At 37.6% G+C, this 26,944-nt stretch overlaps 6 protein-coding genes, 3 long non-coding RNA genes, 1 other non-coding gene and 1 pseudogene across 19 annotated transcripts; 5 read left to right on the top strand and 6 right to left on the bottom strand.

The window, feature by feature from the left end:
• Positions 1 to 160: 160 nt before the first annotated feature.
• On the top strand, positions 161 to 6,166 carry AT1G33700 (Beta-glucosidase, GBA2 type family protein; the record flags this gene model as incomplete). 4 transcript variants are annotated; one of them, NM_001036058.3, is made up of 20 exons in its annotated part: positions 161 to 365; positions 884 to 935; positions 1,155 to 1,259; positions 1,435 to 1,491; positions 1,589 to 1,659; positions 1,787 to 1,886; positions 2,001 to 2,071; positions 2,179 to 2,306; positions 2,414 to 2,517; positions 2,607 to 2,660; positions 2,749 to 2,804; positions 2,894 to 2,932; positions 3,025 to 3,172; positions 3,250 to 3,425; positions 3,501 to 3,568; positions 3,674 to 3,746; positions 3,827 to 3,888; positions 3,978 to 4,893; positions 4,973 to 5,263; positions 5,330 to 6,166. In NM_001036058.3, exons 2-20 carry the CDS (start codon positions 903 to 905, stop codon positions 5,619 to 5,621), a joined length of 2,844 nt encoding a protein of 947 aa, NP_001031135.1. In that variant the 5' UTR covers positions 161 to 365; positions 884 to 902. The 4 variants fall into 4 exon arrangements, with proteins under 4 accessions (NP_001031135.1, NP_001320625.1, NP_174631.2 ...); NM_103090.4 differs by having other exon boundaries at positions 292 to 365; positions 890 to 935; NM_001333057.1 differs by lacking the exon at positions 5,330 to 6,166 and having other exon boundaries at positions 225 to 365; positions 4,973 to 5,267.
• AT1G33680 (KH domain-containing protein) lies at positions 5,776 to 10,529 on the bottom strand. The gene is made up of 7 exons (NM_103088.4): positions 10,217 to 10,529; positions 9,594 to 10,117; positions 9,317 to 9,502; positions 9,138 to 9,215; positions 9,000 to 9,071; positions 8,786 to 8,896; positions 5,776 to 7,310 (listed from the first exon to the last, which is right to left on the bottom strand). Exons 1-7 carry the CDS (start codon positions 10,416 to 10,418, stop codon positions 6,192 to 6,194), a joined length of 2,292 nt encoding a protein of 763 aa, NP_174629.3. The 5' UTR covers positions 10,419 to 10,529; the 3' UTR covers positions 5,776 to 6,191.
• Positions 10,530 to 11,065: 536 nt separating this feature from the next.
• On the bottom strand, positions 11,066 to 12,511 carry AT1G33670 (Leucine-rich repeat (LRR) family protein; the record flags this gene model as incomplete). Its single annotated transcript, NM_103087.1, has 1 exon — positions 11,066 to 12,511. The coding sequence occupies one exon, from the start codon at positions 12,509 to 12,511 to the stop codon at positions 11,144 to 11,146; it is 1,368 nt and encodes a 455-aa protein (NP_174628.1). The 3' UTR covers positions 11,066 to 11,143.
• A 1,158-nt stretch (positions 12,512 to 13,669) lies between these two features.
• On the top strand, positions 13,670 to 17,373 carry AT1G33660 (annotated as a pseudogene). Its single transcript has 10 exons — positions 13,670 to 13,851; positions 14,412 to 14,459; positions 14,553 to 14,598; positions 14,731 to 15,369; positions 15,455 to 15,645; positions 15,734 to 15,826; positions 15,928 to 16,016; positions 16,152 to 16,286; positions 16,418 to 16,476; positions 16,618 to 17,373.
• Positions 13,727 to 14,047, bottom strand: AT1G06693. The gene has a single exon (NR_139132.1). It is a non-coding gene; the product is annotated as an other RNA (long non-coding RNA).
• AT1G06687 lies at positions 14,685 to 15,115 on the bottom strand. The gene has a single exon (NR_139131.1). It is a non-coding gene; the product is annotated as an other RNA (long non-coding RNA).
• An 80-nt stretch (positions 17,374 to 17,453) lies between the features above and the next one.
• On the top strand, positions 17,454 to 21,823 carry AT1G33615. Of its 6 annotated transcripts, NR_139826.1 has the most exons (11): positions 18,005 to 18,579; positions 18,693 to 18,758; positions 18,835 to 19,206; positions 19,720 to 19,788; positions 19,875 to 19,941; positions 20,061 to 20,123; positions 20,213 to 20,301; positions 20,536 to 20,662; positions 20,763 to 20,851; positions 20,933 to 21,016; positions 21,203 to 21,389. It is a non-coding gene; the product is annotated as an other RNA (non-coding RNA). The 6 variants fall into 6 exon arrangements; NR_139828.1 differs by lacking the exons at positions 19,720 to 19,788; positions 19,875 to 19,941 and adding an exon at positions 21,638 to 21,823 and having other exon boundaries at positions 17,454 to 18,579; positions 18,835 to 18,880; positions 18,996 to 19,206; positions 20,933 to 21,274; NR_139827.1 differs by lacking the exons at positions 19,720 to 19,788; positions 19,875 to 19,941 and having other exon boundaries at positions 17,738 to 18,018; positions 18,107 to 18,579; positions 20,213 to 20,662; positions 20,933 to 21,274; positions 21,376 to 21,427.
• On the top strand, positions 18,251 to 18,752 carry AT1G33640 (uncharacterized protein; the record flags this gene model as incomplete). The annotated part of the gene is made up of 2 exons (NM_103085.2): positions 18,251 to 18,528; positions 18,622 to 18,752. The coding sequence occupies exons 1-2, from the start codon at positions 18,504 to 18,506 to the stop codon at positions 18,750 to 18,752; spliced, it is 156 nt and encodes a 51-aa protein (NP_174626.1). The 5' UTR covers positions 18,251 to 18,503.
• AT1G06683 lies at positions 18,798 to 19,048 on the top strand. The gene has a single exon (NR_139130.1). It is a non-coding gene; the product is annotated as an other RNA (long non-coding RNA).
• Positions 21,204 to 23,341, bottom strand: AT1G33612 (Leucine-rich repeat (LRR) family protein). Its single transcript, NM_001198202.2, has one exon. It carries the CDS (start codon positions 23,160 to 23,162, stop codon positions 21,795 to 21,797), a length of 1,368 nt encoding a protein of 455 aa, NP_001185131.1. The 5' UTR covers positions 23,163 to 23,341; the 3' UTR covers positions 21,204 to 21,794.
• A 671-nt stretch (positions 23,342 to 24,012) lies between these two features.
• On the bottom strand, positions 24,013 to 25,796 carry AT1G33610 (Leucine-rich repeat (LRR) family protein). Its single transcript, NM_103084.5, has one exon. The coding sequence runs from the start codon at positions 25,562 to 25,564 to the stop codon at positions 24,128 to 24,130; it is 1,437 nt and encodes a 478-aa protein (NP_174625.3). The 5' UTR covers positions 25,565 to 25,796; the 3' UTR covers positions 24,013 to 24,127.
• Positions 25,797 to 26,944: the final 1,148 nt, after the last annotated feature.

The following is a 26,944-nucleotide window of genomic DNA, read 5'->3' as shown; positions in this document are numbered from 1 at the left end:
AAATGAACAACAATCAAATAAAATAAATGTGGATTCAGTGTTGAATTCTTCTACAAATTCAGAAGAAATTGACCAAAAATATTATTTAGTTATATACACGTTCATATGGCTTTTAATAGAAATTAAAATATATACAAGTAGTACTCTTACTCTTGTAAGGTTATTAGTTTATTTTGTCTTGGCAGTTTAGTAATCACCAACCAAAGCTATTTTGTGGCCCGCATGTTGTCTTCTTTTTCTTCTGTCTTTGCTTCTATTTATGCTTCTATAGACACTTGTCTTTCGTAGTTCATTTCCTTTATCATTCATATCTCTCTCTTTCTCTCTCTCTCAGCTCTGGAGAATTAAACAGAGAAATTTTTTGGGTAAATCTCACTTTTTTTTTTGTTTGTGGCTATAATCCTTTTCTTTACTTCATCATTTCATCAGGTTATATAGCTTCAAGCTTGTTTCTTGTTGTTGCTTTTAACTGTTTATCTTCTTTGTGTATGTTCATAATTCACAGAAAAAGATTTAGCCCTTCTTGTCTTGAAGCAATTGCTTCATGTGATTAGAAATCTTTTCTATTTTTGTAGGATTCATCAATCTTTTTCTTGCAAAACCCATGACAGATTTCAGTTTTCTCATGCAAAAGCTTTAAGCTTTTTTTGCTCTTTCTTGGGTTTTTGTCTTTTTTTCTTTGTTTTTTTTTCTTCTCTTTGTTGGACACTATCCAGATTTCCTGACAAAAGACTACTTTTGCACCTGAAATAAATCCTGAAAAACATCATCTTTTGTTTTATATGATTATATCTGAAATCTCTAATGCTTTAAATCTTAAGTTCACCTCTCTTTCGTTGTTTTATATCTTTTTTTTATCTGACCAAATTAAAGTATCTTAAAGTCTCAGGTTTATATCAAAGATGCAAAACGTTCCTGAAGACCAAAACAAAATGGTATGTTTTGTCTTTGTATATCAAAACTAATTATGTTACTTTAAAAACCAAAAATAAAACTAGTTATCATTGTCTAAAAGTGATATGAGTATTAATTATTTTGGTGGTTGTGGAAATAACTAAACATGATTACGTACGTATAACAGTGATGCAATATAGTCATTACCATTCTGAAAAAAATTATTATCTTGTTTTGATCATGGGTCAAACTCTTTATAGGTCATAGATGATAAACTTCCTCCATTTTCATGGGAAAGAAAGTTGAACAGTCAAGCAAAGACTCCTTCTGAGTTCAAATTGAGTAAACGAGATCACATGCATCTGGTAATTTCATCATTTCTTTGGCTGAAATTGATTTTGATTAGAGACATATTCTTAAACGAGGAATCATCTTTCTTGCTGTAAAAGTTATGTTTTTTTAGGTCAAGGTGCTCTGTTTTTTTTTTGGAAATTTTAAACTTAAACTTCTCTCCCTATCTCTGTTTTGGCTTTTCCAAAGTTTCCATTAGGCTACAGATTGTGGCGTCACACCAAAGACGAAGCCGCCAAAGGAAGAGTAAGAGATATATCTCTCATAACCTTCTTTTAATGCTCACAAACATTTGATGACTTTTTGTTTTCATCAAATACTAAATACTTCCCAAAACCTGCAGGCTTCGATCTTCGATATCTTCAGAAAACACCATATTACGGGAGATCACGGTGTCCCTTTAGGAGGAATTGGGTATGGGAATATACACATTTGCTTTAGAAACTGCATAGAACACAAAGTTGCAATGCTCTCGAGTTTTAAGATCCTCTATTACAATTTCCTAATGTACAAAACCGCGGGGTAAAAAACCGTGATTCAGTTCAGGAAGCATTGGAAGGAGTTACAAGGGTGAGTTTCAGCAGTTCAAGCTGTTCCCAAAAATTTGTGAGGAAGCTCCAATCCTCACAAACCAATTCTCTGTAAGTAAACAATCATGAACATTGCTTGGTTTCTTCTATTGTAAACCAAAACCTGTGTGTTTGATGTCTTTGTGAAGTATCACTCTCATGCTTCTTGATCTGTTAAAATTATAGGCTTTTGTTTCTCGTCCTGGAGGTGTGAAACACTCAACTGTTCTATGTCCATCAAAGCCACAAGTTGTCAAGTAAGCCAAATACATTATTTTCTTGTGTCTCAATCAGATCTATAGTTAAAAGAAACAGAGTAAATGTGTGAATGATATTAACTATGTTATTGTATATGTTTGTGCAGAGACAATGGAGGCTATTTATGCCAAGGCCAAGCTCCAAATATGGGAATTGAGTCTTGGGACTGGAACATGACAGGGGAAAAATCTACTTACCATGCTCTTTATCCGAGGTCTTGGACCGTCTATGATGGTATAATATTCGACCTAAATGTCTCTAATCATGTTTACTACAGATTAATTTACTGCAAAGTCTTGATGTATATTAAGGTTATGAAAATGTTTTTACTTGATGAACAGGTGAACCTGACCCTGAACTCAGAATAGTTTCACGTCAAGTCTCTCCCTTTATACCTCATAATTACGAGGAAAGCAGTCTTCCGGTTTCGGTTTTCAACTTCACGGTATGATTATTCTATGGCGCTTACCCTCAAGATTATAACTAATTAGGTCACAACTTGTTCTAAGCTGATGGAGTTTTGTTATGTTTCAGGTGACTAATACTGGAGCAGAACCAGCAATTGTAACTTTGCTCTTTACTTGGGAGGTAATTAATCGCCTAAAAGATAAATTGGGGTTCTTCTGCATGTTTTCAATTAAAAAAACTGACCCATTTGTCTCTGTGTTATAATTAGAATTCTGTGGGAGGTGCTTCTGGACTAACTGGACAACACTTTAACTCAACTATGAAGTAAGACTCATCATTTTATGCTGCAATAGATTTTGCTATGGGTTTCTTATTCTGACATGGATCTTCTTTCTATTATGGAAATCTTATAGAGCAAAAGATGGAGTTCATGCAGTAGCCTTACAGCACAAGTAAAAACCATTTTCTCTGACTCTTTGATTGGTTTGGTACTCTGTTTTAGTGTTGATCATTTGTTAAATTTTTTGTGTAACTTATCTTGCAGGACAGCAAATGGACACCCACCTGTTAGCTACGCAATTGCGGCAAAAGAAACAGAGGATGTTCGTGTCTCCTCATGTCCTTGTTTCATTGTTTCTGGCACTACTCCTAATCAAATCACAGCAGGAGATATGTGGGATGAGATTAAAAAGGTTTATAGTTTTTTTCAAGTGTTCCTTATTACTGTTAGAAGAAAGATCAAAAGTTTTAACTATTCGTTTATCTTCAGAATGCATCATTCGACAAGTTAACCAGCAATGCATGCTCTCCTTCGAAACCTGGAACTTCCATTGGAGCAGCCATAGCAGCAAAGGTGAAAGTTCCACCGGGATGTGACCGCACAGTCACATTTTCCCTCTCTTGGGATTGTCCCGAGGCTAGATTCGACGAGAAGACTTACCATAGGTATGTGTGTGTGACCCCATTACACTTCAATCCAGTATGAAATTTTCTTACTAACTTAAAAAGTTATACTTGTAGACGATACACAAGATTCTATGGTAGTTTAGGAAATGCTGCGGTAGCAATGGCTCACGACGCTCTTCTCAGTAAGCAAACAATTCCCATTTCTTGTTCCTTGAGTCTTGTTAAACTAAGAGATCATCAGATTATGATATTTTCTCCTTTCTATTTTTGTTCTTGCTTGTTGTTAGACTTTCCTGAATGGGAAACTCAGATTGAAGAGTGGCAAGCTCCTGTTCTTGCTGACACAACACTTCCTGAGTGGTAATAAATTCTGCTTCAACCTTTTTTCTTCTTTGCCAAATTCAATTGAGCAGAAGAAAGTAATCAGAAATCATTTTCAGGTATAGAGTAACCCTCTTCAATGAACTATACTATTTCAACTCAGGAGGAACAATGTGGACCGGTAACAGACGTTTGCTTCGTCCACAAGTTTTATATATTTCTGTAACTTACAATTTTCTAAACTCGATTTTTGGGATTGTTTTTATGTAGATGGTTTACCTCCAAAGCAAAGCTTAGATAGTATAGGAAGAAGAAAGATCTCTCTCGGTTTATCAACCATAGACAAAAATGATCAAGACCAGAACAACGTAGCCTTAGACATCCTGGGAAGAATCGATGCGGTCTGCTCACAGATTCACGCTCCTTTAACCTCAAATGCTGCGCTCGGAAACACTATGATTCAGAACACCACAGAGAACATTGGACAGTTCCTTTACCTAGAAGGAGTTCAATATCTAATGTACAATACTTATGATGTTCATTTCTACTCCTCTTTTGCATTGCTCATGCTTTTTCCAAAAATTGAGCTAAGTATCCAGAGAGATTTCGCGGCTGCGGTTCTGATGCATGATTCTAGCAAGAAACAGGTCATGAGCTCTGGCGAATTTGTTACCAGAAAAGTTCTAGGAGCTGTTCCTCATGATATTGGTTTGAACGATCCTTGGTTTGAACTTAATGCTTATAACTTGTTCAACACGGATAGGTGGAAAGACTTGAACTCCAAGTTTGTTCTTCAAGTTTACAGAGATGTGGTTGCAACTGGTGACTTAAACTTTGCGAAAGCGGTTTGGCCGTCGGTTTACACTGCAATCGCCTACTTGGACCAGTTTGATAAAGACGGAGACGGGATGATTGAAAACGAAGGGTTTCCAGATCAGACTTATGACGCGTGGTCTTGCTCAGGAGTTAGTGCTTATTGCGGGGGTCTTTGGGTCGCGGCTCTTCAGGCCGGATCTGCGTTGGCCCGTGAAATTGGGGACAATGGGGCTGCAGTTTACTTCAACGCTAAGTATGAGAAAGCTAGAAGCGTTTACGAGAAGCTTTGGAACGGTTCTTATTTCAATTACGATAACAGTCGAAGCGGCTCGAGCTCGTCGATCTTGGCTGATCAGATGGCTGGACAATGGTAAGTGTTAATAAAAATCAGCAATGCTGCGTTTAGCAATTGAAATTTCAATATTGAGTTTGGAGTGTTTTGTATATAGGTATGCGAGAGCTTGTGGACTGAAGCCGATAGCGAAAGAAGAATGGATAAAGAAAGCGTTGGAGACGGTCTACGACTTCAATGTGATGAGAGTGAGAGATGGAACACGTGGTGCTGTGAACGGGATGTTACCTGATGGACGAGTAGACACAAGCACGATGGTGTCGAGGGAGGTTTGGGCTGGGACAACATACTCGGTCGCGGCTTGTATGATTCAAGAAGGGCTTGCGGATAAAGGTTTTAGGACAGCAAGTGGAATCTATGAGGCCGCTTGGTCCGACCGTGGTCTAGGGTAAGCTCTTCGCAGAATCTTTTTTGTTGATTCATCATGTTCGATTAACATTTTTTTTGGGTGCAGCTGCGCATTTCAGACACCAGAGGCATGGACCACGAACGATGAATATAGGTCACTTTGCTACATGAGGCCTTTAGCTATATGGGGTATACAATGGGCACACACAATGCCAAAACCTAACAGAGAACAAGAAGTATCGCTCAGGCCACAAGAGGAAGATGCAACGTCTGTGTTGTTTCAACAACACGCTGGGTTTATCAAAGTGGCTCACTATCTGAAAAACACTAAGGGAAAGGACCATAGAAACCGCCTCCAGACTGCGTATGAGACATTCCTCAAGACGATTCGCCTATAGGCCAGGCCACGACCTAACTTTGCGTCTCAGGACATCCAAGTTCTGTTCAGATATCCATACTTATTTTTGGTCTCTTTCACGGTTTTTGCGACCCTCTTTTATGCGTTTATTTCATTTGTTGGATAATTAATTTACGATTATAGACAGAAGCAAATGTTAATAAACTTTCTACTGTCGACAATGCTTAAGATTTTCTGTAACAAGGCTCTCGAACCTAACTCTACTGAAAAAAAAAAAAAAAAAAACAAAAACTGAAGCAAGAAACTGTAAAAGTGATCACAACTTCTTAGAAACACCTTAAGCAATAGCAGCAGTACAGATACAGAAGAGGAGCGAATTAGGGTTTACTCAGATCACAGTACATAATCTAAAGGGAGAATGAGTCATGCATATTTAGATCCAACGATTATAAGAAGACATAACGAACAGCTGAGGAACTGCTAATGCTCTGTCTCAATCAGGATGTGCAGTTTAGGAATGCAAGTCTACTAACCTTGCATTACATATGATCTTCTAGCGAGCCACATCATAAGCCTGGTCTGCATCGTACTGATTTGAGCGACAATGATATCACTGTGCTGTTCCTGGAGCAGCTGCATAGCCAGCTGATTGAGTTGCTGATTGCTCATAGCCGGCCTGAGGAGGTGCAGTCTGGGAATAAGCGGTTTGGCCAGTAGGTGCAGCATATGCTGATGCGTTTCCACCTCCATAGCTAGGATACTGAGAGCCAATGTATCCATAGTTTCCATTGCTTTGAGCCGGGGTATTACCATAAGCCGGCTGTGTGGAGGGATACGAACTATAGCCACCGGTTGGAGGTACTTGCCCGTACCCACCTGAAGTTTGTTGCACACCAGAAGCTGGCTGAGCACCGTGCTGCTCATAAGCTGGGGCAACTGCTGGTGGTTGTGTACCATTATAACCATCAGATGGTGCTGCAGAGCTATATGAAGGATAAGTTTGCTGAGTAGGCGCACTTGATGCATAACCATATTGCTGTTGTTGAGCCATGTTTGAACCATACGATGGTGCTGCTGGAGTTGAACCATATGATGGTGCTGCTGGTGTTGAACCATACGATGCTGCTGCTGGTGTTGAACCATATGACGGTGCTGCTGGTGTTGGACCTTGGTAAGGCACATCACCAGGAGGTGCTGCAGGCCTTGGAGGCCCATACCCTTGCTCGGCTGATCCTTGCATACCGTAAGGTCTACTTGGCTGCTGCATTTGGTGCTGACCACCTGCCGATGGATAGCCCTGTTGGGAGCCACCATATCCTCCATAAGATTGATGCATAGGAGGATTATCATAGTGTGGCTGATCATACATCTGCCCGTAAGTCTGCTGAGCACCTGCCTGGGAGTAAGAAGCACCATGAGAAGGCACAGGGCCTGGGTTTTGACCTCCTTGCCTACCGTAATAATCATATGGACCAGAATGTGGAGGTCTTTGTTCCCAACCAGAACCATATCCACTTCTAGGAGGCATATGTTGTGGAGGATAACCACCAGAATTGGGAGGTCTGAAATGTGAGCCTTGAGACGGGTACGGTCCACCATGGTGGTAATTGTATGGCATTGAATGTGGCCCGTGAGGACCACGCGAACCCCATTGAGGTGGACCACCTGGTCCTCGAGGTTGGTAAGCCTGCTGGTTAAAACCACCAGAATAGGGCGATGGCCTTCCATCCTACAAAACATAAAAAATTGAAAACTCCTTTAAAGAAAAACAAAGTGGGACATAATATATCATACAGCTGACAGAAGAAAGCACTGTTATAAATTCAAATTAAAAATGGCATAACATAAAATCTCTAAGTTGACAAAAGAATCGAAAAAGTGGATATGACTAAGAACATAGCAAGACAGCAAGGAATTTCATCAAACAGATCATATGCAGATGGCATTCGGAGACATGACATGGGCCAGAAATTATTATATGCAATAAAAGTGATAACTTTGCATACAGTTATGCTGTCAATAGCATTCCAAGCTGTTTCAAGCTGAACATAAAGTCTGGCCTCAACTTAGTACCTAGCCTAAAACTACAGTACATGCTTGAAATAATATCAGAGATGATCATTTAGTAAGCACAAAGGTATCCAGGCTCCCCTTAAGTAATTCCATGATCATCTGAGCATACATAACACAATTTTTATGGACTTGGTTGTAGAAGGAGTACTAAAAAAGAAGTTCTGTTCACATTGCAAACTTGGCGGTTGACATATATATTCTAGATTCTCGTCAATGTCGTTAATCAAATAAGAGCAAGCGATATAGGCCATTAAAGTCTTGCAGCTAGATTTATACAACGGAACTGCAATATATCCATGCTCACACTAACGTCCTGAAGTTTTCAAAGAACAAAAGCAGCCTTACCGACTACTAGAACCTGCAAGCGTGAATGATAACTGCCAAATACCTTCATCCGTAGACCTGGGTGATGTCTATTGTACAAGGCAATGCTGACCCCAATTGAAAGGTAATAGCCACATCTGCATTTTTAAAGCCAACACCAATTCGAGATCGGCACCTTTAATTTTAAATATCATGGCAAGCGACATCGAGGATGGAACAAATGATCTTCTTAACAGGAGAAAATTATCAGTTCTCTTACAATATGTACATATTTTCTCAAGCTATCCTTCTAATTTCAGCAGTATGAACCAAGTACTCCATTAGGACATGAATATGCACCTATTCACTAAATCAGGGGAGCCCGCATAGATTTGCACTGAACTTTCAAACTAAGACAACTTTTGCATATGCTTAAAGCAGGAAAACAGTAAAATTATCCACAATCAAATGACTATGCCCCAAAAACATAAATCAAATGTGAATCAGCATAAAATGAACAACATGATTAAGGTAATGGACCTATAGTTGATCATAGGTAACAAGCTAGTTTTTACAGAGATTGCATGCACGAGAAAATTAGCAAACAGATAGCGGGAACACGAAAACACAGATTTATCACCTTAAAAATTATGTAGATGCATTGGTGAAAATAAAGCCAAAATAAAGCAGTTATCAGGATATGATTATCAAACATTTCGGTATACCAGACATATCGTGCACCAAGATTAATGAAAACAAAGCAATTTACATGGTTGCAAAAACTAAAAGCAATGACATCGTTTTGAGAAAGAACATTAGAAGACAAACCTGGTACATAACATCCTTTATCAAAGCGGTGGCTATATCAATCTGCCTTTTATCACCAGAAATACGAACAGTTCTTTCCTTAGATGCATCACCTTCATTTTGTGGTATCAACTATATGAAAACTATTTTAGTCAGCTGTTACCCGTAACAAGCAATATTGTCACAATCTTTCTCTGTACTCTCCATACATTCAAGATTAAATAGAAGTAATCACCTGGATGCGTGCTCTCGACTTTGTCTGCATGTTCTTGATAGTCTCCCCACCTCGGCCAATAATCACACCAACCTGTGAGTTGAAGATGGATTAGTTATCACTTAAAAATGGCCAATCAGAACAGTTACCAGGGTCTACCTTATCACTTGGAACTTTAATCTCCATCTGTTCTGGGACCCCCCTTGCAGCAAGGGCAGGTACACCTCCTGCTTCAACCTGGGATTGCAGCAGAAGAAGAAAAATGTAGCCAACTCTTAGCATAGACAACTAAAAGATTGTGATTTAAAAAAGGATAATGTCAAAGAAAACTTTTAAACCTCTGCAATGACAGCATTGATAAGCTTCTCTGCTTTCTCGATACAAGAAACAGTTCCAATTATTTCCACCGGTCTTAAAGCTGAACTTGGATCAGCCTCTGCATCCCTCCGGATTTGGATTTTAGCACCAGAATTGACCTGAAGATACCGTACCATCTCCCCACCTTTACCAATTAGCGTGCCAACCTGTCAAGTGTGCCAAGATCACATATATTGAAGCCAAAACTCAGCAAAACTTACTCACTAAAGAGTCAAAAGCGAAACCAAATCAAGTCACCTTTGAACTCGGGACATCTATTCGACGAGTCGTGGACTGAGTATCATCAACCTCCTTATGAGTACTACCACCATTCACTTCTTTACTCTCGTCACCAATCTCATCATGAGAAACACTGCCATTCACTTCCTTACTCTCGCCACCAGCATTTGCTTCATCTTCCTTCTGAGAGTCACAATCAGTGACCTCTTTGCTTCCGTTTTCAACTTCTTTCTGAGCAACAACATCATTCGTTTCCTTACTATCATCCTCACCTTCATTCTGTGAACCGCTAATGTTCACCTCCTTACTTTCTTCAACAGAAACGTCCTGAGAGGTTACAACCTCAGGAGTAACTAGTTGGTTATCCTCAGGCTTACCGTTATCTTCCATCTTATTGTCCGATTCCTCAGCATCAATGGTCTCCTGAACTTTCTCAATTAAAGGATTACCATCTTGATTCTCATCACTCTGAGCAATGGGTTTCTCAGTTCCCTCCTCCTTGGATTCAACATCACCACTGTTTTCTACAGTTCCCCCAATCCCTACAACACAATGCCGTAACAACGAATATTAAGAACAAAGGTGAAATCTTTTCGATATGCATCCACCAAAATCCATACTTTGAAAGGAATCAGACATACCTAAACCATCAACAGCTTCATCGTCAAGCTTCGGTCGCTTCGGCTGACAATAATCAGATGCGTTTTTGTCATCATCTACAGAAACGTCATTATCAATCGAGCCGGCGTGTTGCTGCTCGAGGATCTCCGATTCGAGATTCTCAAGCTTGCGCTTGTGGTCAGATGGCTGCACGGGGATAGCGATAACCTCTTCCTCCGCCATGTGTTGAACCGGGAATAGTATAAAAACGCCTCCTTTGGTGATTTAATCGGCGACCTTGAAAACTTTAGGGCTTCGGAAACAGTGACTGGAGAGAGGACGGGAAGTGGTGGTGACGACTTGGGAGCAGTGGAATGGGAATATAGCTGATTAAAGGGTTTGTGGGCTTTTTAATGGGCCTATCGGACCTTACTATTATTCAACTTTTCATTGGCAAAAAAGGTAAAAGAGAAGTATTTAATTTAGCCCATGCACAATTAAATACAAGATCTGATCCGTTTACATTTCAAGTGTTCGACCAAATTTATAAGAACACTCAAGCATAACATATGCATCATTAATACAAGCCAACGTTACATAAATCGGAACATTTGTATTAGAATACTACTACTACTCATTAAATTTAATCATTTCGTATCATGTTGAGGTAATCATTGTCCGGCTCAGTGGTTCTATTGACTAAATATGAATTTCTTCGCTTCATGTTTCTCAGAGAGACTGTTTGGTGACCTTTCAAATGCCTTCAGATCCTCAATTTTGTACCAACATAACGACTGCATGGAAATAGTGCATAAGGGTTGAAATCATACTTTCACTAACATTCACTATAGTTGTAATGGAGCTTATTGGCATTGGGATCTTTAAATCACTTTATTATAGTCACACAAATTTTATTTGGAGCTACGTGTCATAATAAATCCAAATACAAAACTGTGCTTTTCTTGTCCCTAAGCTTTACAAGGAGAAAGTGGAAAGCCGCAAAGACACTTGTTATCGACAAAAGCACTAGCCGGGAACTTTGTCGATGGAAGCTTTCCGCAAAGATGGTTTTGACTCAAGTTTAGTGTCTGCAGTCTGGTCACCGTCACCGGTACCTTCCCAAATACCAAGTTCCTTGACAAATCCAGGGTTTTCAAGAAGATTCCAAACTTTAGCTTCCCCAAGTCGAACTGGAGTTTGTTCCCCGGTGCATGGAACTCCACCATAAAATCCATCTGGTTAAAAAACCTTATTGGACTCCCTGAGATCTCGTTTTCCGAAAAATCAATGTGATGGTAGAAAGAGGTGTCTGCTGGCATCCAATGGTCTAAGCTCATTTTGATCCCACATTTTGCAAGCTTCAATGAGTAGATGAACTTCGACAAGGTCACCCATTCGGGGATTGTTTCAAGGTGAAATCGGTTGTACGAAAGATGTAGATATTCGATGCCTAATGAGTTCAAGACAGGGAATGGACCGGTAAGCAGATTGTGGGAGAGATCAAGAAAGATAATGTTGGTCAGATTGGCAAAACTCATCGGCACGACCCCTGTGTACCCATTCCTAGAGAGATTTAATGCGGAGAGAAGCTCGAATCTCGATAAATAGTCCGGGATAGTCCCCGATAGCTTGTTATGGCCCACCTCAAGGGTAGAAAGAGTCGGTGCAAGAGATGCAATCGATGAAGGAAGGTTTCCAGAGAATCTGTTGCTGGAGAGATCAAGAAATCGAAGTTGCCGCATGGATTTGAATATGTCTGGGAAGATGCCAGAAAGGCGGTTACCGTTGAGCTTGAGTTGGAGTAAGCTAGTTAACTTAGACATCGAACTTGGGATCGAACCGCTGAACCGGTTTCCCGCCACACTCAAAATTTCCAAATTACTTAGTGCACCGATGTTGGCAGGAAGGGGACCAGAGAGACGGTTATTCTCTAAGTAAACAGTCCTTAGCTTTGGTAATTTGAAGAGGAAGTGGGGAAAAGATCCAGTGATCTTTCGAAGATTGGTGAGGCGAATCTCGTTGAGGTGATGGAGTTTGGCGAGCAACGGTGAGATAGTGCCGGAGAGAAAGGTTTCACCAACATCCGTATTTCCGTCTAATGCCATCATGGTGACGCGGTCGCCATGAATCGTAGGGAGGCAAAAGATACCGTACCAGGAGCAGCAGTCAATATCTTTCTGCCATGAGCTGAGAATACCCGAAGGATCTTGGGTTATACCCGATTTGAAAGCTAAAAGACCCGCTTTGTCATCAGGATGACATGTGGCAGCTCCCGTGGAACTTAAACACCGGAGAAAGATAACAAAGAGGAAGAGAGGGAAGGAACAAGAGTTCATGGTGTTTTGTTGAATGAGAGAAGTGACTGAAGTGTCGTCGACTCGAGGTCTGATTTCATTTCTATTCATTTTCAAACGTGTTTTTTCTTGCATAGTTAGTGGTGTCCGTAATTACAGCATGACAATTATCATTTTATATTCCCATGACAGGCTTAATCAACTCTCTGTCGGTAAAAGAGATACTCCATGATATAGACCTTAATTAACAAAATAAAGAGATCTGATATCAATGTGAATCTCGATCTTAAGACTTGACCACATGTCATTGGAATGGTAAGCGTGATATTGGTAATCCCTCTTGTATATCTTATTGACCTGTGATTTTTTAAGTATTAAATTAAGCTGCGAGATTTTGTTCAATATATTTTGATCTTATAATAGTATAATGCCTGTTCCGTAGAATACAAGCAACACGATTTTGAGGCATGGTTTGTTATCAGAGTATTGGAGAGGTTGTTTTCATATTGTTTAAGTGTGAGTTTAGAGATTTAAGACGTTGGTTTGTTTAAGAGATAGTCGCAGAATCTCTATAATGGTCTGTCTAATCGATTTACTTCTTATGATTCATTTCCTCAACCAATTTTCTTATGCGCTTCTTGTCTTTCAGGTTACTCCATTGGAGCTTTTTGAATCTTAGTTTGAGAGAGAGAAAGGATTGATCATTATATTACTGATTAACCTTAGTTTTCGACAGGAAATGCTCCTCCCGCCATAGGTTCATTTTTGGTTTATATTTTTGTTCAAATTTATTTGTTGGCTTATGAACATTAAGCTTTTGGATTCATTGTACTTTAAGAAATATTCTAGATCCAAAAAATGAATCATCTAATTGTTATTGTGTTCGTTATTGCTTTGTGTTCTCGTTAGAATGAAGGTAAGGGTTGTAATACTTAAGAATTTCTTAATGAACTCACTCGTGGTAGTATTCTCAAATTAAGTAAAGTGCACATCCAACCATAAGTAATATGTAATTTGAATTTTTGTTTTAAGTTTTAACGGACTAAAATTTTCAAATTAGGGGGAAAATTATAATTCAAATCCAAATCCAAATGGGTCTAACGGAATAAAACGGGGTATTTTAGTATTTTCGTATCAACTAGCTTTAGAACACTCACTACAAATATAATTTTCTGGTTCCATTCATTTCATCACCGACTCAAAAAATACTTCGTCTCTACAATTCAAATTATCAAATTCTTCGGAATCAACTTGTTTCGGCTCCAGCCGGTGATGAATCTGGGGATGAGAAACGAAATTGGGGAGGAAATCCTTGTCACCGCCGTCAAGAGGAGCGTGTGATTGACTCGGTTTAAACCCTCCGATATTACGCAAACAATCAGGTATATAATAAACCCAATTCTGATCGATTTCAAGTTTGTTTTTGATTCATCGGTTGTTTCGTTTACTTCATAATTCTCTTCCGATTATTCAGAACATAATTGTGGAATTGAATCTTGATTACAAATCCTTGTGATTAAGCAAAATAAGGTTAGGAATCACAAACCCCTTTCTTCGGGTTTCTTTGTTGATCCATTTATAGTAATCAATCTCTTAGCAATTTAGTAGAATCAGTGAATTTCGTAGTAGTGTGATGATTCTGATGATGATGATCTTCATTTTGTGTTCGTTTAGTACTAGTTTCAATTCAATCATGTAGGTTATTGAAAAACGTTGGTTACATGTGTTTTGATTAAGAAAATCTATCCATTTAGAACCTCTTGTGATGATTTTTCTCTGTTTAGTGATTCAGTTCTTTGGCTCTAGTGTTTAGTGTCTCCAAGATATTACCTGATTCTCTAGATAATGTTTGTCTATTTCTCCATTTCAGAGATGATAGGCTCTACCGCTCTATCTTACTAGTTGATGACTTACTAATAAATGTCATTGCTTTCAAGTGCAGAGAACCATAGAGAGACTATTTCGCTAGCAAAGACGTACAATGATTAAGGTGAAGTCTCTCTTTATCTCTCTCCTTTACCGCAATTAGACAGGTTTTTTTCTGCAATTAGCAGCTCCATAACAATGTATATTACCTGTTTAGAAAACCTGAGCAGAGCAAGCAACCAAATGTTAGCAGCGAGGATTTTGTATGTTTTGTCAATTTTGGTTTTATGATCATTTAAATTTAAATATTCGTTCTATGTTTAAGCTGCGTGTTATTAACAAGGTTTCTTTGGTTTCAAGAGCTTTCTAATGGAATTTTTGACAAAGTTTCTCAGGATGAAGGATTGTTTAGCTGTAAGGAAGCTTTGAAGACAGTTCAGTAGCCACAAAGGTATGGTTAAGTAGCTCGCTCTCTCTCCCTCCCACTTATCATGTCTCTTGCACTGTATCAAAAACAGAGCATAAATCCACGAAAACCTACACATAAACGCACAAAAAAAAAATCAAACACACATAACTATTTTAAAGTCACCAAAACACAAAACGAAATTCACACAAATAAAAAACATAGCACACAACGTCCAAAACACACAACTTAAAGAAACAGAAAACAGAACATAAATCCACGAAAAACCACACTCGAACATACACAACAAATCACACACACAAAATGAAATTCAAATGCACAAACAAAAAACATAACACACAACGTCCAAACGCAACTTCAAGAAACATAAAACATACTTTAACATGATTTTTTTTATAGCAAAAAGTGTGAATAATCACATTTGATGGCAAGAAATTGCGTTGTGAGTGTTCCCTTATTTCTTACTTTCTTATCTACTTGCTTTATTATAGCTTGTACTAACTTATATATTTGAAAAGTACACGAGCATTGTTTGCAGTTTAAAACAGGTTTTATGAAGAAAGAGCAAAAGTTTCAGATGAGCTTTAATATACTCATGACTGACAAGGTAATCTTGTTAAATCTTTTTCATCGTTTTAAACTCTTTTCTATTAGAACCAATGGGAGTTTATGTAAAACCACTTTAATCTCAGAAGATAGCTCCGACCGGGTATCAAAATTTGAGAAAAAGGTTAGTGCTTTATAGCATTGTGTGTTTTCTCATATTTAAGTTGTGTGGTTCTGTCTGTTTGATGTAGATATTGTTCCTTAATTGATGTGTTTCTTGCTGGAATATTTTGTGTGAGTGTGCGGATGTAGGAGTTGATAAAGAGACTTGAATAAGGTAAGCTTTCGTGACGAATTGGTAAATCATTTTCTAGTTTCGTAACCTTGATTTATACTGAAATTCACAGTTATCCATATCAATGCAGTTCTCGCCATATAAAGCACAAATTCAACGTATAAAGGGAATAAGGTTTGAACTAATGATCCTTGAATAATGGCTGGTGGACTTGCACTGAGAGGTACACTTTCTTGTCAAAACCCCTGAACCGTAGTCATCTTTTTAAGACAATGTGTGTCTCTACCAATTTCTGAGGCTTTTTAATGTCCTCTCTGATTCCAGAGTCGATGACCAAGACATTTGTCACATTAGTGATCGTTCTCATTGTGCCTTAGTTGTGATATGCATAATTCGAAAGGAAACAAAAATAAGTAAGCACATTTGTCTCCGTTTATTGCTAATTTTTATTGGTTGTGATATGCATCATGCGTAAATAACTAACTATATCAGTGTGTGGTTGGTTTCTAATATTTAGGTTCTCATGGCTGATCTGATTTCTTCTGCAGATGGCACTCTACTGGAACTTACGATTGTCAGTCAAGAACTGGAGGTCCATTCAGAACAATGAGGTTTGATGCAGAGCAAGTTAATGGAGCCAACTATGGTATTCAAATTGCTCTTAGGTTGCTGGACCCCATCAGGTAGCATTCCCTACTATCTCTCTTGCTGATTGATTTTAGATTTTTGAAAAGTTCTAATTTGTTGACGGTGATAACTTTAGGGTTTGGATTCTAACTTACAATGTCTTTTTGGTGAGAAATTGATCTTTCAGGTGCTGTGGCCGTTGAAGTTACTGGTGGCCCTAAAATTCATTTCCACCCTTGAAGAGAGGTTAATCATTCCTGAGAGTGTGTGTTCTGCTTTCTTTGTTGACATGGCTGATTGATAATTTAGACATTCTCTCAATACTTGTAATACTGAAACGCTGTGGGACTTGATTGTCTGTTTCTAACATGCATATCTTGCTTTCAGGACAAGCCCCATACACCTCCTGAGGGTCGTCTCCCTGATGCTACAAAAGGTTTTGATCTGTTGAGAGATGTATTTGCTAAGCGGATGGGCTTGTCTGACAAGGACATTGTCGCTTTATCTGGATCCCACACTCCTATTTCTCCATCTCAGAGCTAACAACCCTTGTGAAAAGGGTCACGTAAGATGTAGTTAAACTTTACAATTCCGTAATTTTTTACTGGTTTAGTTCAGCCTTTTGCATTTTATTTGCTCTATGTTACTCTATTTTGTTGCTGACTTAGTAATAAAGATCATTCCTCACAAGTGAAGAGATCCTTAAGTTGCAAAGAACAAAAGGGAGACTATTCGCTAGCAAGGACATACAAATGTTAAGGTCAAGTATCTTCCTCTCTCTCCTTTACCGCAATTAGATACGAAGGATATAGAGGCTTGCACTATCCCAAAAAAGTTTACTTCCGTACCATTCTATATCTTAAAAAACTTTTGTCGGGTTTATTTTTTATCTTTGAATAAGAACTAGATAAGGTGAACTAGAGAAGATAAAGCTGACTTGAAATTTCCAGCAGCTTCCAACAATGTATATTACCGTTAAGATAATATGAGCTGAGGAAGCAACCAAATGTCAACAGGGAGTATTTTGTAAGTTTGTCATTTTTGGTTTTATGATTTTCTGAATTTAAGTTATTCGTTCTATGTTTAAGCTGCGTGTTATTAACAAGGTTTCTTTGGTTTCAAGAGCTTTCTTCAGTTGAAATGGAATTTTTGACAAAGGTCCTCAAGATGAAGGATTATTTAGCTTTAAGGAAGTTTTGAAGACAGTTCAGTAGCCAACAAAGGTATGGTTAAGTAGCTCTCTCTCTCCCTCCCGCGTATCATGTCTCTTGCACTGTATCAAAAACAGAGCATAAACACATAAACGCACAAAAATAAAAATCAAACACACATAACTATTTTAAAGTCACCCAAACACAAACGAAATTCACACAAATAAAAAACATAGCACACAACGTCCAAACGCAACTTAAAGAAACAGAAAACAGAACATAAATCCACGAAAAACCACACTCGAACATACACACAACAAAATCACACACACAAAACGAAATTCAAACGCACAAACAAAAAACATAGCACACAACGTCCAGACGCAACTTCTAAAAACAGAAAACAAACTTTCACAGGATTGTTTTTAACAAAAAAATGTGAATAATCACAATTGATGACAAGAAATTGTGTTGTGATTGTTCCCTTATTTCTTACTTTCTTATCTACTTACTTTATTATAGCTTGTATTAACTTATATATTTGAAAGCACACGAGCATTGTTTGCAGTTTAAAACAGGTTTTCTGAAGTAAGAGCAAAAGTTTCGAATGCGCTTCAATATACTCATGACTGACAAAGTAATCTTGTTAAAAAAATTTCATCACTTTAAACTCTTTCCTACTAGAACCAGTGCGAGTTTATGTAAAACCACTTTAATATATTCAGGAGTTCATCATTAACTTATTCAGGAGTTTCAGTTATAATCTCAGAAGATAGCTCCGACCGGGTATCAAAACTAGAGAAAAAGGTTAGTGCTTTATAGCATTGTGTGTTTTCTCATATTTCAGTTGTGTGGTTCTGTCTGTTTGATGTAGTTATTGTTCCTTATTTTGTGTATGATATCCTTTTAATTGGCTTAATTGATGTGTAACTTGCTGGAAAATTTTGTGTGAGTCTGCGGATGTAGGAGTTGATAAAGAGACTTGAATAAGGTAAGCTTTCGTGATGAATTGGTAAATCATTTTCTAGATTCTGAACCTTGACTTATACTGAAACTCACGCCATAAAAAGCACAAATTCAACGTATTAAGTGAATAAGGTTTGAACTAATAATCCTTGAACAATGGCTGGTGGAGTTGCACTGAGAGGTAAGATAATATGAGCCGAGGAAACAACCAAATGACGACAGGGAGGATTCTGTAAGTGTGTCATTTTTGGTTTTATGATTTTTTGAATTTAAGTTATTCGTTCTATGTTTAAGCTGCTTGTTATTAACAAATGTTCTTTGGTTGAAATGGAACTTTTGACAAAGGATTTCAAGATGAAGGATTGCTTCCTCGGCTGCAAAGACGGTTTGACGACCACCATTTAATACAAGGTTAGTACTTTATAGTATTGTGTTTTCTCATAATTAAGTTGTGTGGCTATGTCTATTTGATGTAGACATTGTTCAGGTTTGAACTGGTGATCTTTTCTCTCCAAGACTATTCCCTTGGGAAGGTATTTCTAATTACCAGATAAAGTCCATGTAAGTCATTCAGTTTAACCAGACAATAACTAATTCCCTCTCTGATAATTCTGCTGATCAGCTTCTTTTTGTTTTTCTTGATGCGAGAATGAATCTTAGTTCAAGTGGGTTACAAGGACCAATAGCCTTTTCCTTTAGAGATCTCTCCCTCCTCGAGTTATCGTAAGTGTACAAATGCAAGCCATACAAACACACACTTTCCAAGAGCTTTCTTCAGTTGAAATGGAACTTATTGACAAACGGTTTGAAGATGAAGGATTGTTTGGCTGCAAAGAAAATCATTCAGTAGCCAACAAAGGTATGTATGGTTAAGTAGCTCTCTCTCTCTCTCTCTCTCTCACTTATCATGTCTCTTGCACTGTCTCAAAAACAGAACATAAATCAACGAAAATCCACACTCAAACGCACTCAAAACTAATTTAAAGTCACCGAAACACAACGAAACAAACAAAAATCATAGCAAACAACGTCTAGATGCAACTTAAAAAAACAGAGAACAAAACATAAATCCACGAAAACCCACAGTCAAACGCATACAAAAATTAATTAAAAGCCACCAAAATACAAAACAAAATTCAAACGCACAAACAAAAAACATAGCATACAACGTCCAAACGCAACTTCAAGAAACAGAAAACAAACTTTCACAGGATTTTTTTTAACAAAAAAGTATGAAAAATCATAGTTGATGGCAAGAAATTGCGTTGTGATTGTTCCATTATTTCTTACTTTCTTATCTACTTGCTTTATTATAGCTTGTATTAACTTATATATTTGCAAATACTTTCGTGTACACGAGCATTGTTTGTAGTTTAAACAAGGTTTTCATAAGAAAGAGCAAAAGTTTCAGATACGTGTCAATATACTCATGAATGATGAGGTAATCTTGTTATCATCATTTTAAACTCTTTCTATTAGAATTAGTGTAACTTTATGTAAACCTAATTATATGTTTTAAGTATTCAGAGGTTTCAGCTATGATCTTCCATTTATTCAGAGGATAGCTCCGACGGAGTATCCAAATTAGAAAATGGTAGTGCTTAATAGTATAGCATTGTGTGTTTTTCTCATAATTAAGTTGACATTGTTCTTTTGTTCATTATTTTGTGTCTAATGTCGTTTTAATTGGCATAATTGATGTGTAACTTGCAGAAATAACTTTGTGTGAATCTGCTGATGTATCTATTAAGGAGTTGATAAAGAGACTTAATGAAGGTAAGCTTTTGTAACGAATTGGTAAGAGACAACTGAAATTTTCCTAGCTTGCTTTCGGTTAGTTTCTTAATGTGCTACGACATGTTTAGGCCCAAAGTCTTGGCGTTGAGAACTTGATGATGATAGATATTATAAACTTGCAAATATTTGCATTATATATTCAGAAAACGAGAAGCAGGTATTTATCATTTCTATCTAGTAATAATTTATAGTCCCCAAGTCACTATAAGTCCTTGTTTTTCATTTTTAGATTGGGTATGAATTCAATGGAGGCCAATGCAATGGAAAAGCTCCGACGTTTTCTTTATGATATGATTAACAATGATAGAGTCATGTTCCGTTCCCAAAGTACTTGTTTTATAAATTGACTTTTTAAGGATTCCTGTTTCACTGATCAAGTGTTTTTTTACAGAATCTCGCTTCGTTTTTTTCCTATCTTGCTTTCCATTAGTTTCTAAAAGTGCTTTCAGTCCAATGTCTTGGCGTTGAGAACTCGATGATGCGAAAAAAGAGAAGCATGTATTTATCATTTCTATCTGGTAAGAATTTTACATGTGAATCCTTGTTTTTCATTTTTCATTGCATTGGCCATGATTTATACTGAAACTAACAGTTATCCATTTTCTCTTGTTAATGCAGTTCACACCATCGAAAGGATAAAACCAATGTATAAAGTCAATAAGGTTTGGACTGGTGATCCTTGCTCTCCAAGACTATTCTTTTGAAAGGTACTTCTAATTACCAAATAAAATCCTTGTAAGTCTAACATTTCAACCAGACAATAACTCATTTTTGTAATTTCCCTCAAGGAATTCTACTGATGAGCTTAGTTCAAGTGGATTACAAGGACCAATAGCTGTCTCATTTAGAAATCTCTCCCTTTTTGAGTCATTGTAAGTATACAAATTCAAGCCATACACACACACTACCAACCTCTTTCTTCACATTATATATAAGAGTCATGTGCATTGTTTTCCCAGGGATTCATAAAACAACAACCTAAGAAAGGGATTTCTTTTGACAGACATTTGATAATGTATTTGTCTCTGACATTTATTTGTGTCACATGAATTTGAAAGGAAATTACTTGACTGGGTTTGCCCCAAGATCTCATAGGAAAAAAACAATGGCTAGTGAACTTGCACAGAGAGGTACATTTTCTTGTCAAAACCTCGGTACCATAGTCATCTTCTTAAGACAATCTTTGTCTGTACCATTTTCTGTAGCTTCTTAATTTTCTCTCTGTTTCCAGTGTAGATGAATAGAGCATTTTTCACCCATGTTCAGATTCGTCGTGTGCCAAATATATGTATAATGATTAAATATAGTATTATTTAGTTGTTAAATATATTGTATTATTTAAATAAATTAATTCAAATATGAGTTAATTAGTAGGGTAGTAGAACGATCCTGACTTTTTATTTTAATCCATATGTTACCTGTAATTCTAATTTTCACATATGAAAATAATACGTTAAAAAAGTTATGTATTTACTGTTTTGACTAAATAATAGTGTATTTAAGTTGAGAGATGACACATGTAACAAGGACAGATGCCACACGTAACTCTTGAATAAGAGAATCCCTTATAATAATAAGGTTAGTACAAATATTTTTTGGACCCAACTGTCGACACATTAGATACAGATACTAATTATAGTTTTCTTGCCACTACACTTTACAAGGAGAAAGTGGAGAGCCACAAAGACAGTCGTTACCCGCAAACRCACTGGCCGGGAACTTTGTCACCGGAAGTTTTCCGCAAAGATGGTTTTGACTCACGTTCATTGTCTTCAGTCCAGCAAATGTTGCCAGCACTCTCCCGAATATCAAGTTCCTTGACAAATCCAAGGTTTCAAGAGTCCTCACAAACGTCAGCTTCCCCAAATCGAATCGGAGTTTGTTCCCTGCCGCTCGGAACTCCATCAGATACTTCATCTGGCTGAGGAACTTAGCCGGACTCCCTGAGATCTCGTTTTCAGACAGATCGATGGAATCATAGTAGTAGGTCCCTGCTAGCTTCCAATCATCTAAGCTTATCTTCAGCCCACATTTTGCCAACTTCAATGAGTAGATGGATGGTGACGATATCATCCATTTTGGAATCGTTTTCAGGTGAAACTTGTTGTACGACAAATCCAGAGATTCAATGCCGTTAATGCTTTTCAATACAGGGAATGGACCAGTTAGAAGATTGTGGGAGAGATCAAGATTGGTAATGTTGATCAGATTGGTGAAACTCATTGGCACGACCCCCGAGTACTTATTCTTCGAGAGTACCAATGTGGAGAGCGCCTCAAACCTTGATAAATAGTTTGGGATCGTCCCCGAGAGATTGTTCTGGCTCAGATCGAGGTAATAGAGAGTTGGTGCAAGCGAAGCAATCGACGGAGGAAGTCTCCCGAAAAATCCGTTGCGGGAGAGATCAAGAGAATTGAGCTCTTTCATGGATTTAAATATGTTTGGAATGGTGCCAGAGAGGCGGTTGTTGCCGAGGTTAAGCCAAGTTAACCGAGTCAAATTGGCTATCGAACTTGGAATATGACCCGTGAACATGTTTCCGTCGATAACTAAAGTTTTCAATTGACTTAGCTCGCCGATGTTGGCTGGAAGGGGACCAGAGAGAAGGCAACCTTGGATGTTTATGTAATTTAGCTTTGGTAATCGGAAAATGAATTGAGGAAAAGGACCAGTAATCTTTCGAAGAGAGGTGAGAAGAATCCTCTCGAGGTGTTGAAGTTTGGCCAGCATCGGCGAGATAGTGCCGGAGGGAGAGTTTCCGTCAAGAGAAAAGTCTCCATCCACACTTAGTTGTGTGACGCGGTCGTTGTTGACGCAAAAGACACCGCTCCAAAAGCAGCAGTCAGTACCTTTCTTCCATGAGCTGAGAATGCCCGAAGGATCTTTGGTTATACCCGATTTGAAACCTAAAAGACCCGCTTCGTCATCAGGATCACACGTGGCAGCTCCGGTGGAACGAAAACACCGGAGAAAGATAATAGCACCTAAGATGAATAAATTGAAGGAGCAAGAGTTCATGGTGGTAATGTGTGTTTGTGTTGTGGGAGTGAGAGAAGCATTTGGTAGCTATTTTAATAGAGGGAGGGAGACGACTTGAGAGCTCCAAAGTCAAAGTTTTAATATTTCTTTGCATTTTCTATTTCTAGTAACATAATTTTTTTTGTTTAATAAAAGAAAGTTGATGATTTTGACCGATCCATTTGCATGTGGCAGTGATTAGTAGTATCCGTAATTAGAGGAATTATAATCGTGGTCGAATTTATCATTTCTACGATTGGCTTGAACGGTTTCAGGCATCCCTATAAGTCAATGGTTGTTACCAGAGTCTTGAAGAGATTCTCTTGTTGTTATTGTGGAAGTTAATTAAGAAATGTAAAGGCATTGGATTAGAGATTCAAGAGGAAATGAATCCAGTGAAGTAAGAGACGAGACAATCTTTAACAAATTCCGAACCGGCAAATGAGAACTCTGTTCTAACTCATCAAATCCTGTTCTTCTCTTTGCAACTAGGTATTGCTGCTTCAAAGTCTCTTGGTTCATGTTATCAAGGTCAACTGTCCCCAAAGGCATATAAAAAAAAAGATTTGAAAAAGAAAAAAAAGGTTAAATCTCAAAGTCATCAAGAACAACCAAATCATTCCAAAAATATTGAATCGTTTTGCCGTACATACTACATTTCCTCAAGCCAAGAGACGCTAAAAATTCCATTCTTTTACATTTATTTAGTTTCAAATAATTTTCTTAGTGATTCTACAATTTTTAACAAGTCCTCACTTTTTAACCTAACAATTCCAATGTATGAAAGTCAAAATAAATTAAAGAAGTGTTCAAAACTTAAATAGTATTTTCAGTTTTTCACTAATATAAATCATTGTAACTGAGCCTTTTTATATCTTAAAACAATTTTTTTGTTATTAATACAAATCTAATTTGGAACTACGTGTAAAAGTAAATCCAAATACAAAATTGTAGTTCTCTTGTTACTAAGCTTTACAAGGAGAAAGTGGAGAGCCACAAAGACAGTCGTTACCGGCGAAGGCGCTAGCCGGGAACTTTGTCGTAGGAAGTTCTCCACAAAGATGGTTTTGACTTAAGTTTAGTCTTTGTAGACCAGCCACCGTGACAGGCACCTTACCAAATACCAAGTTCCTTGACAGATCCAAAGTTTTTAGTGTCCTCGGAAACGTTAGGTTCCCCATATCGAATCGAAGTTTGTTCTCCGCCGCCCGAAACTCAAGCAGATACCTCGTCTCGTTCAAGAACCTTTCTAGACTCCCTGAGATCTCGTTTTTCGACAAATCAATGTAATGGTAGTACAACGGTTCCGCTGGCTTCCAATCATCTAAGCTCATCTTGATCCCGCATTTTGCTAGCTTCAACAAGAAGACGCTCGGCAACAAGGTCACCCATTGTGGAATCGTTTCTAGTTGAAATTGGTTGTAAGAGAGATCAAGATATTCGATAGTGTTGACGGTCAAGTCAGGAAATTGACCGGTTAGAAGATTGTGAGAGAGATCAAGATTGTTAATATTGGTGAGATTGACGAAACCTTGAGGCACAACCCCCGAGAACCGGTTCTTGGAGAGATCTAACTTTTCAAGCTTGTTGAATCTTGATATATAGTTTGGGATCGCCCCAGAGAGATTGTTCTGGCTCACTTGGAGGGCCAGGAGTGTCGGTGCCAGTGTAGCAATCGATAGAGGAAGTTTCCCGTAGAATTCGTTGCTGGAGAGATCGAGAAATTTGAGCAACTTCATGGATTCGAAAATATCCGGGATGGTGCCAGAGAGGCGGTTGTCGCCGAGTTGCAGATTCTGCATGAGCTTGAGATTAGCAATCCCTAAGGGTATAGTCCCGGTTAGGAGATTACCGCCAAAAATGAGATAAGATAATCGAGTTAGATTCGATATCGAGTTCGGGATGGGACCGGTGAACTTATTTCCTTGAAGAAAGATTTCTTCCAACAAGCTTAGCACGCCGATGTTAGCCGGAAGTGGACCGGAGAGACGGTTATTTTGGATGTCAACGTACCTTAGCTTTGGTAATTGGAGAAGGAACTTAGGAAAAGATCCAGTGATGTTCACATGACCTCCTAAGCTAATCACGCTTAGGTGCTGGAGTTTGGCTAGCGACGGTGAGAGAGTGCCGGAGAGGGAACGTTCGGGTTTTTTGGGAAATCCTACTAGTTCAAGCATGGTGACGCGGTCACTGTTAAAGCAAATGATACCTTTCCACGAGCAGCAAGAAGTACCCTTCTTCCAAGAGCTGAGCATGCCCGAAGGATCTTGTGTTATACCGGATTTGAAAGCTAAAAGACCCGCCTCGTCATCAGGATGACACGTGGCAGCTCCGGTTGAACTTAAACATTGTAGAAAGGTAATGACAGAAAATATGAAGAGAGTGAAGGAGAGTGAATTCATTGTGATTTGTTGCGGTGTGATTGAGAGAAGCTATTGGTTAGCTATCAATAGAGGGAGAGAGACGACTTGAGGGCTACGAAGTCAAAGTCAACGATTTTTACAAATCCATATGCATGTGGGAGCAATAAGTGATATATAGATAGATCCTTGTCACTTGCCGCGTTATCTTGCTATTAGACCATATTTTTTTTTGTGTCTTCCCATATAAATATTATTAATAAAATATGAATAGTGTTTTTAAATGGAAGATCATTTTTAATGTGTCTCAAAATGTTTTCTTTGAGACATTTTAGAAGGATGTCTTTCATTTAAAGAGCCTCTTCTTATTTTATTAATTAAATTTAAGTAGGAAAACATTTAAAGTAAATATGCAATGTAGATGCTCTTAGAAACTATGTTTATTCGGAAGAAAATGAAACGGGATTTAGTTTTATAAGAATACCGTGGGAACACCATAATAGCGAAAATTTCATTTACAAAAAGTAATCTTTTTATCATATTTTATTCTAAAATTTACTTATACAAAAATAATAATTTTGTTTGTGTAAACTAAATATGTATGTTATTTTATGTATTTGTTTTTAGGCAGTTCAGACTGACCAAAAAAAATAGAGTAAATTATATATTGTACTAGTGTTAAATTTATTGATTTGGTTGTTTTTTTCTTGCCCAGTAAAAATTGTTGTTTATTCACAAAAGCTTTTCATTATTCAATTGAAGTTTGAGATGATTAAAAGTTTATTTGGTTATTATTATATTTATTTCTGAAATTAATACACCTCTAAAATTAAACTTTTTTAAAAAATATTGAAAGTACAATGAACCTAAATTAAATAGATAGAACACAAATGACGTAGTGTTTGTTTTTATCGCTATTTTTTAGCAGAAGATTTTAACATAAATTAACATACAGAATAAAAACAATGTTTCACAAATTCAACAGATTTTTGGTAGGCTCATGCATTCCTCCTCTATTTCGCCGTTTGTAAAAAAGGTGAAGGCTTACACAAATTTTTTCACTTTTTTTTTCATGTACTTGTCTAAATAGCATATGCTTCTTCCAGGATTCGATTAGTTTCTTCTAATGCTTTTTTTTCCTTCTTCCACTGCTTTTCTTTCCCTTTTCTTTTTCAAACACATCAAACCATGTGATGTTCTACGACCTAAAATGTTATTTTTTGAATCCTGTTAAGATCGTAGAGACCAAGCAGTTGAACAAAAGTTGAATAGTTCCTTTTTCCTTAATGTCTCATTCTAACAAAACCATTATTGAAAACTTGAAGTAACTATATATAATCTACAAAAATAAAACATAGAGCATGAGAACTATTGTAAACCTCTCTGAATGTTTTTTCCATTCATATTGTTTTTCTTTTGTGG

The sequence above is a fragment of the Arabidopsis thaliana genome (assembly GCF_000001735.4).
Source record: "Arabidopsis thaliana chromosome 1 sequence".
Lineage (NCBI taxonomy): Eukaryota > Viridiplantae > Streptophyta > Magnoliopsida > Brassicales > Brassicaceae > Arabidopsis > Arabidopsis thaliana.
The sequence above is the reverse complement of the archived record's forward strand: the minus strand, read 5'-3'. Positions and strand labels throughout refer to the sequence as shown.

Coding starts and splice junctions, on each gene's coding strand:
- AT1G33680 (NM_103088.4), bottom strand. CDS start 10,418: ATGGCGGAGGAAGAGGTTATCGCTATCCCCGTGCAGCCATCTGACCAC. Junction 10,118..10,216: donor TGAAGCTGTTGATGGTTTAG/GTATGTCTGATT, acceptor ATTGTGTTGTAG/GGATTGGGGGAACTGTAGAA. Junction 8,897..8,999: donor AGTCGAGAGCACGCATCCAG/GTGATTACTTCT, acceptor GTTTTCATATAG/TTGATACCACAAAATGAAGG.
- AT1G33610 (NM_103084.5), bottom strand. CDS start 25,564: ATGAATTCACTCTCCTTCACTCTCTTCATATTTTCTGTCATTACCTTT.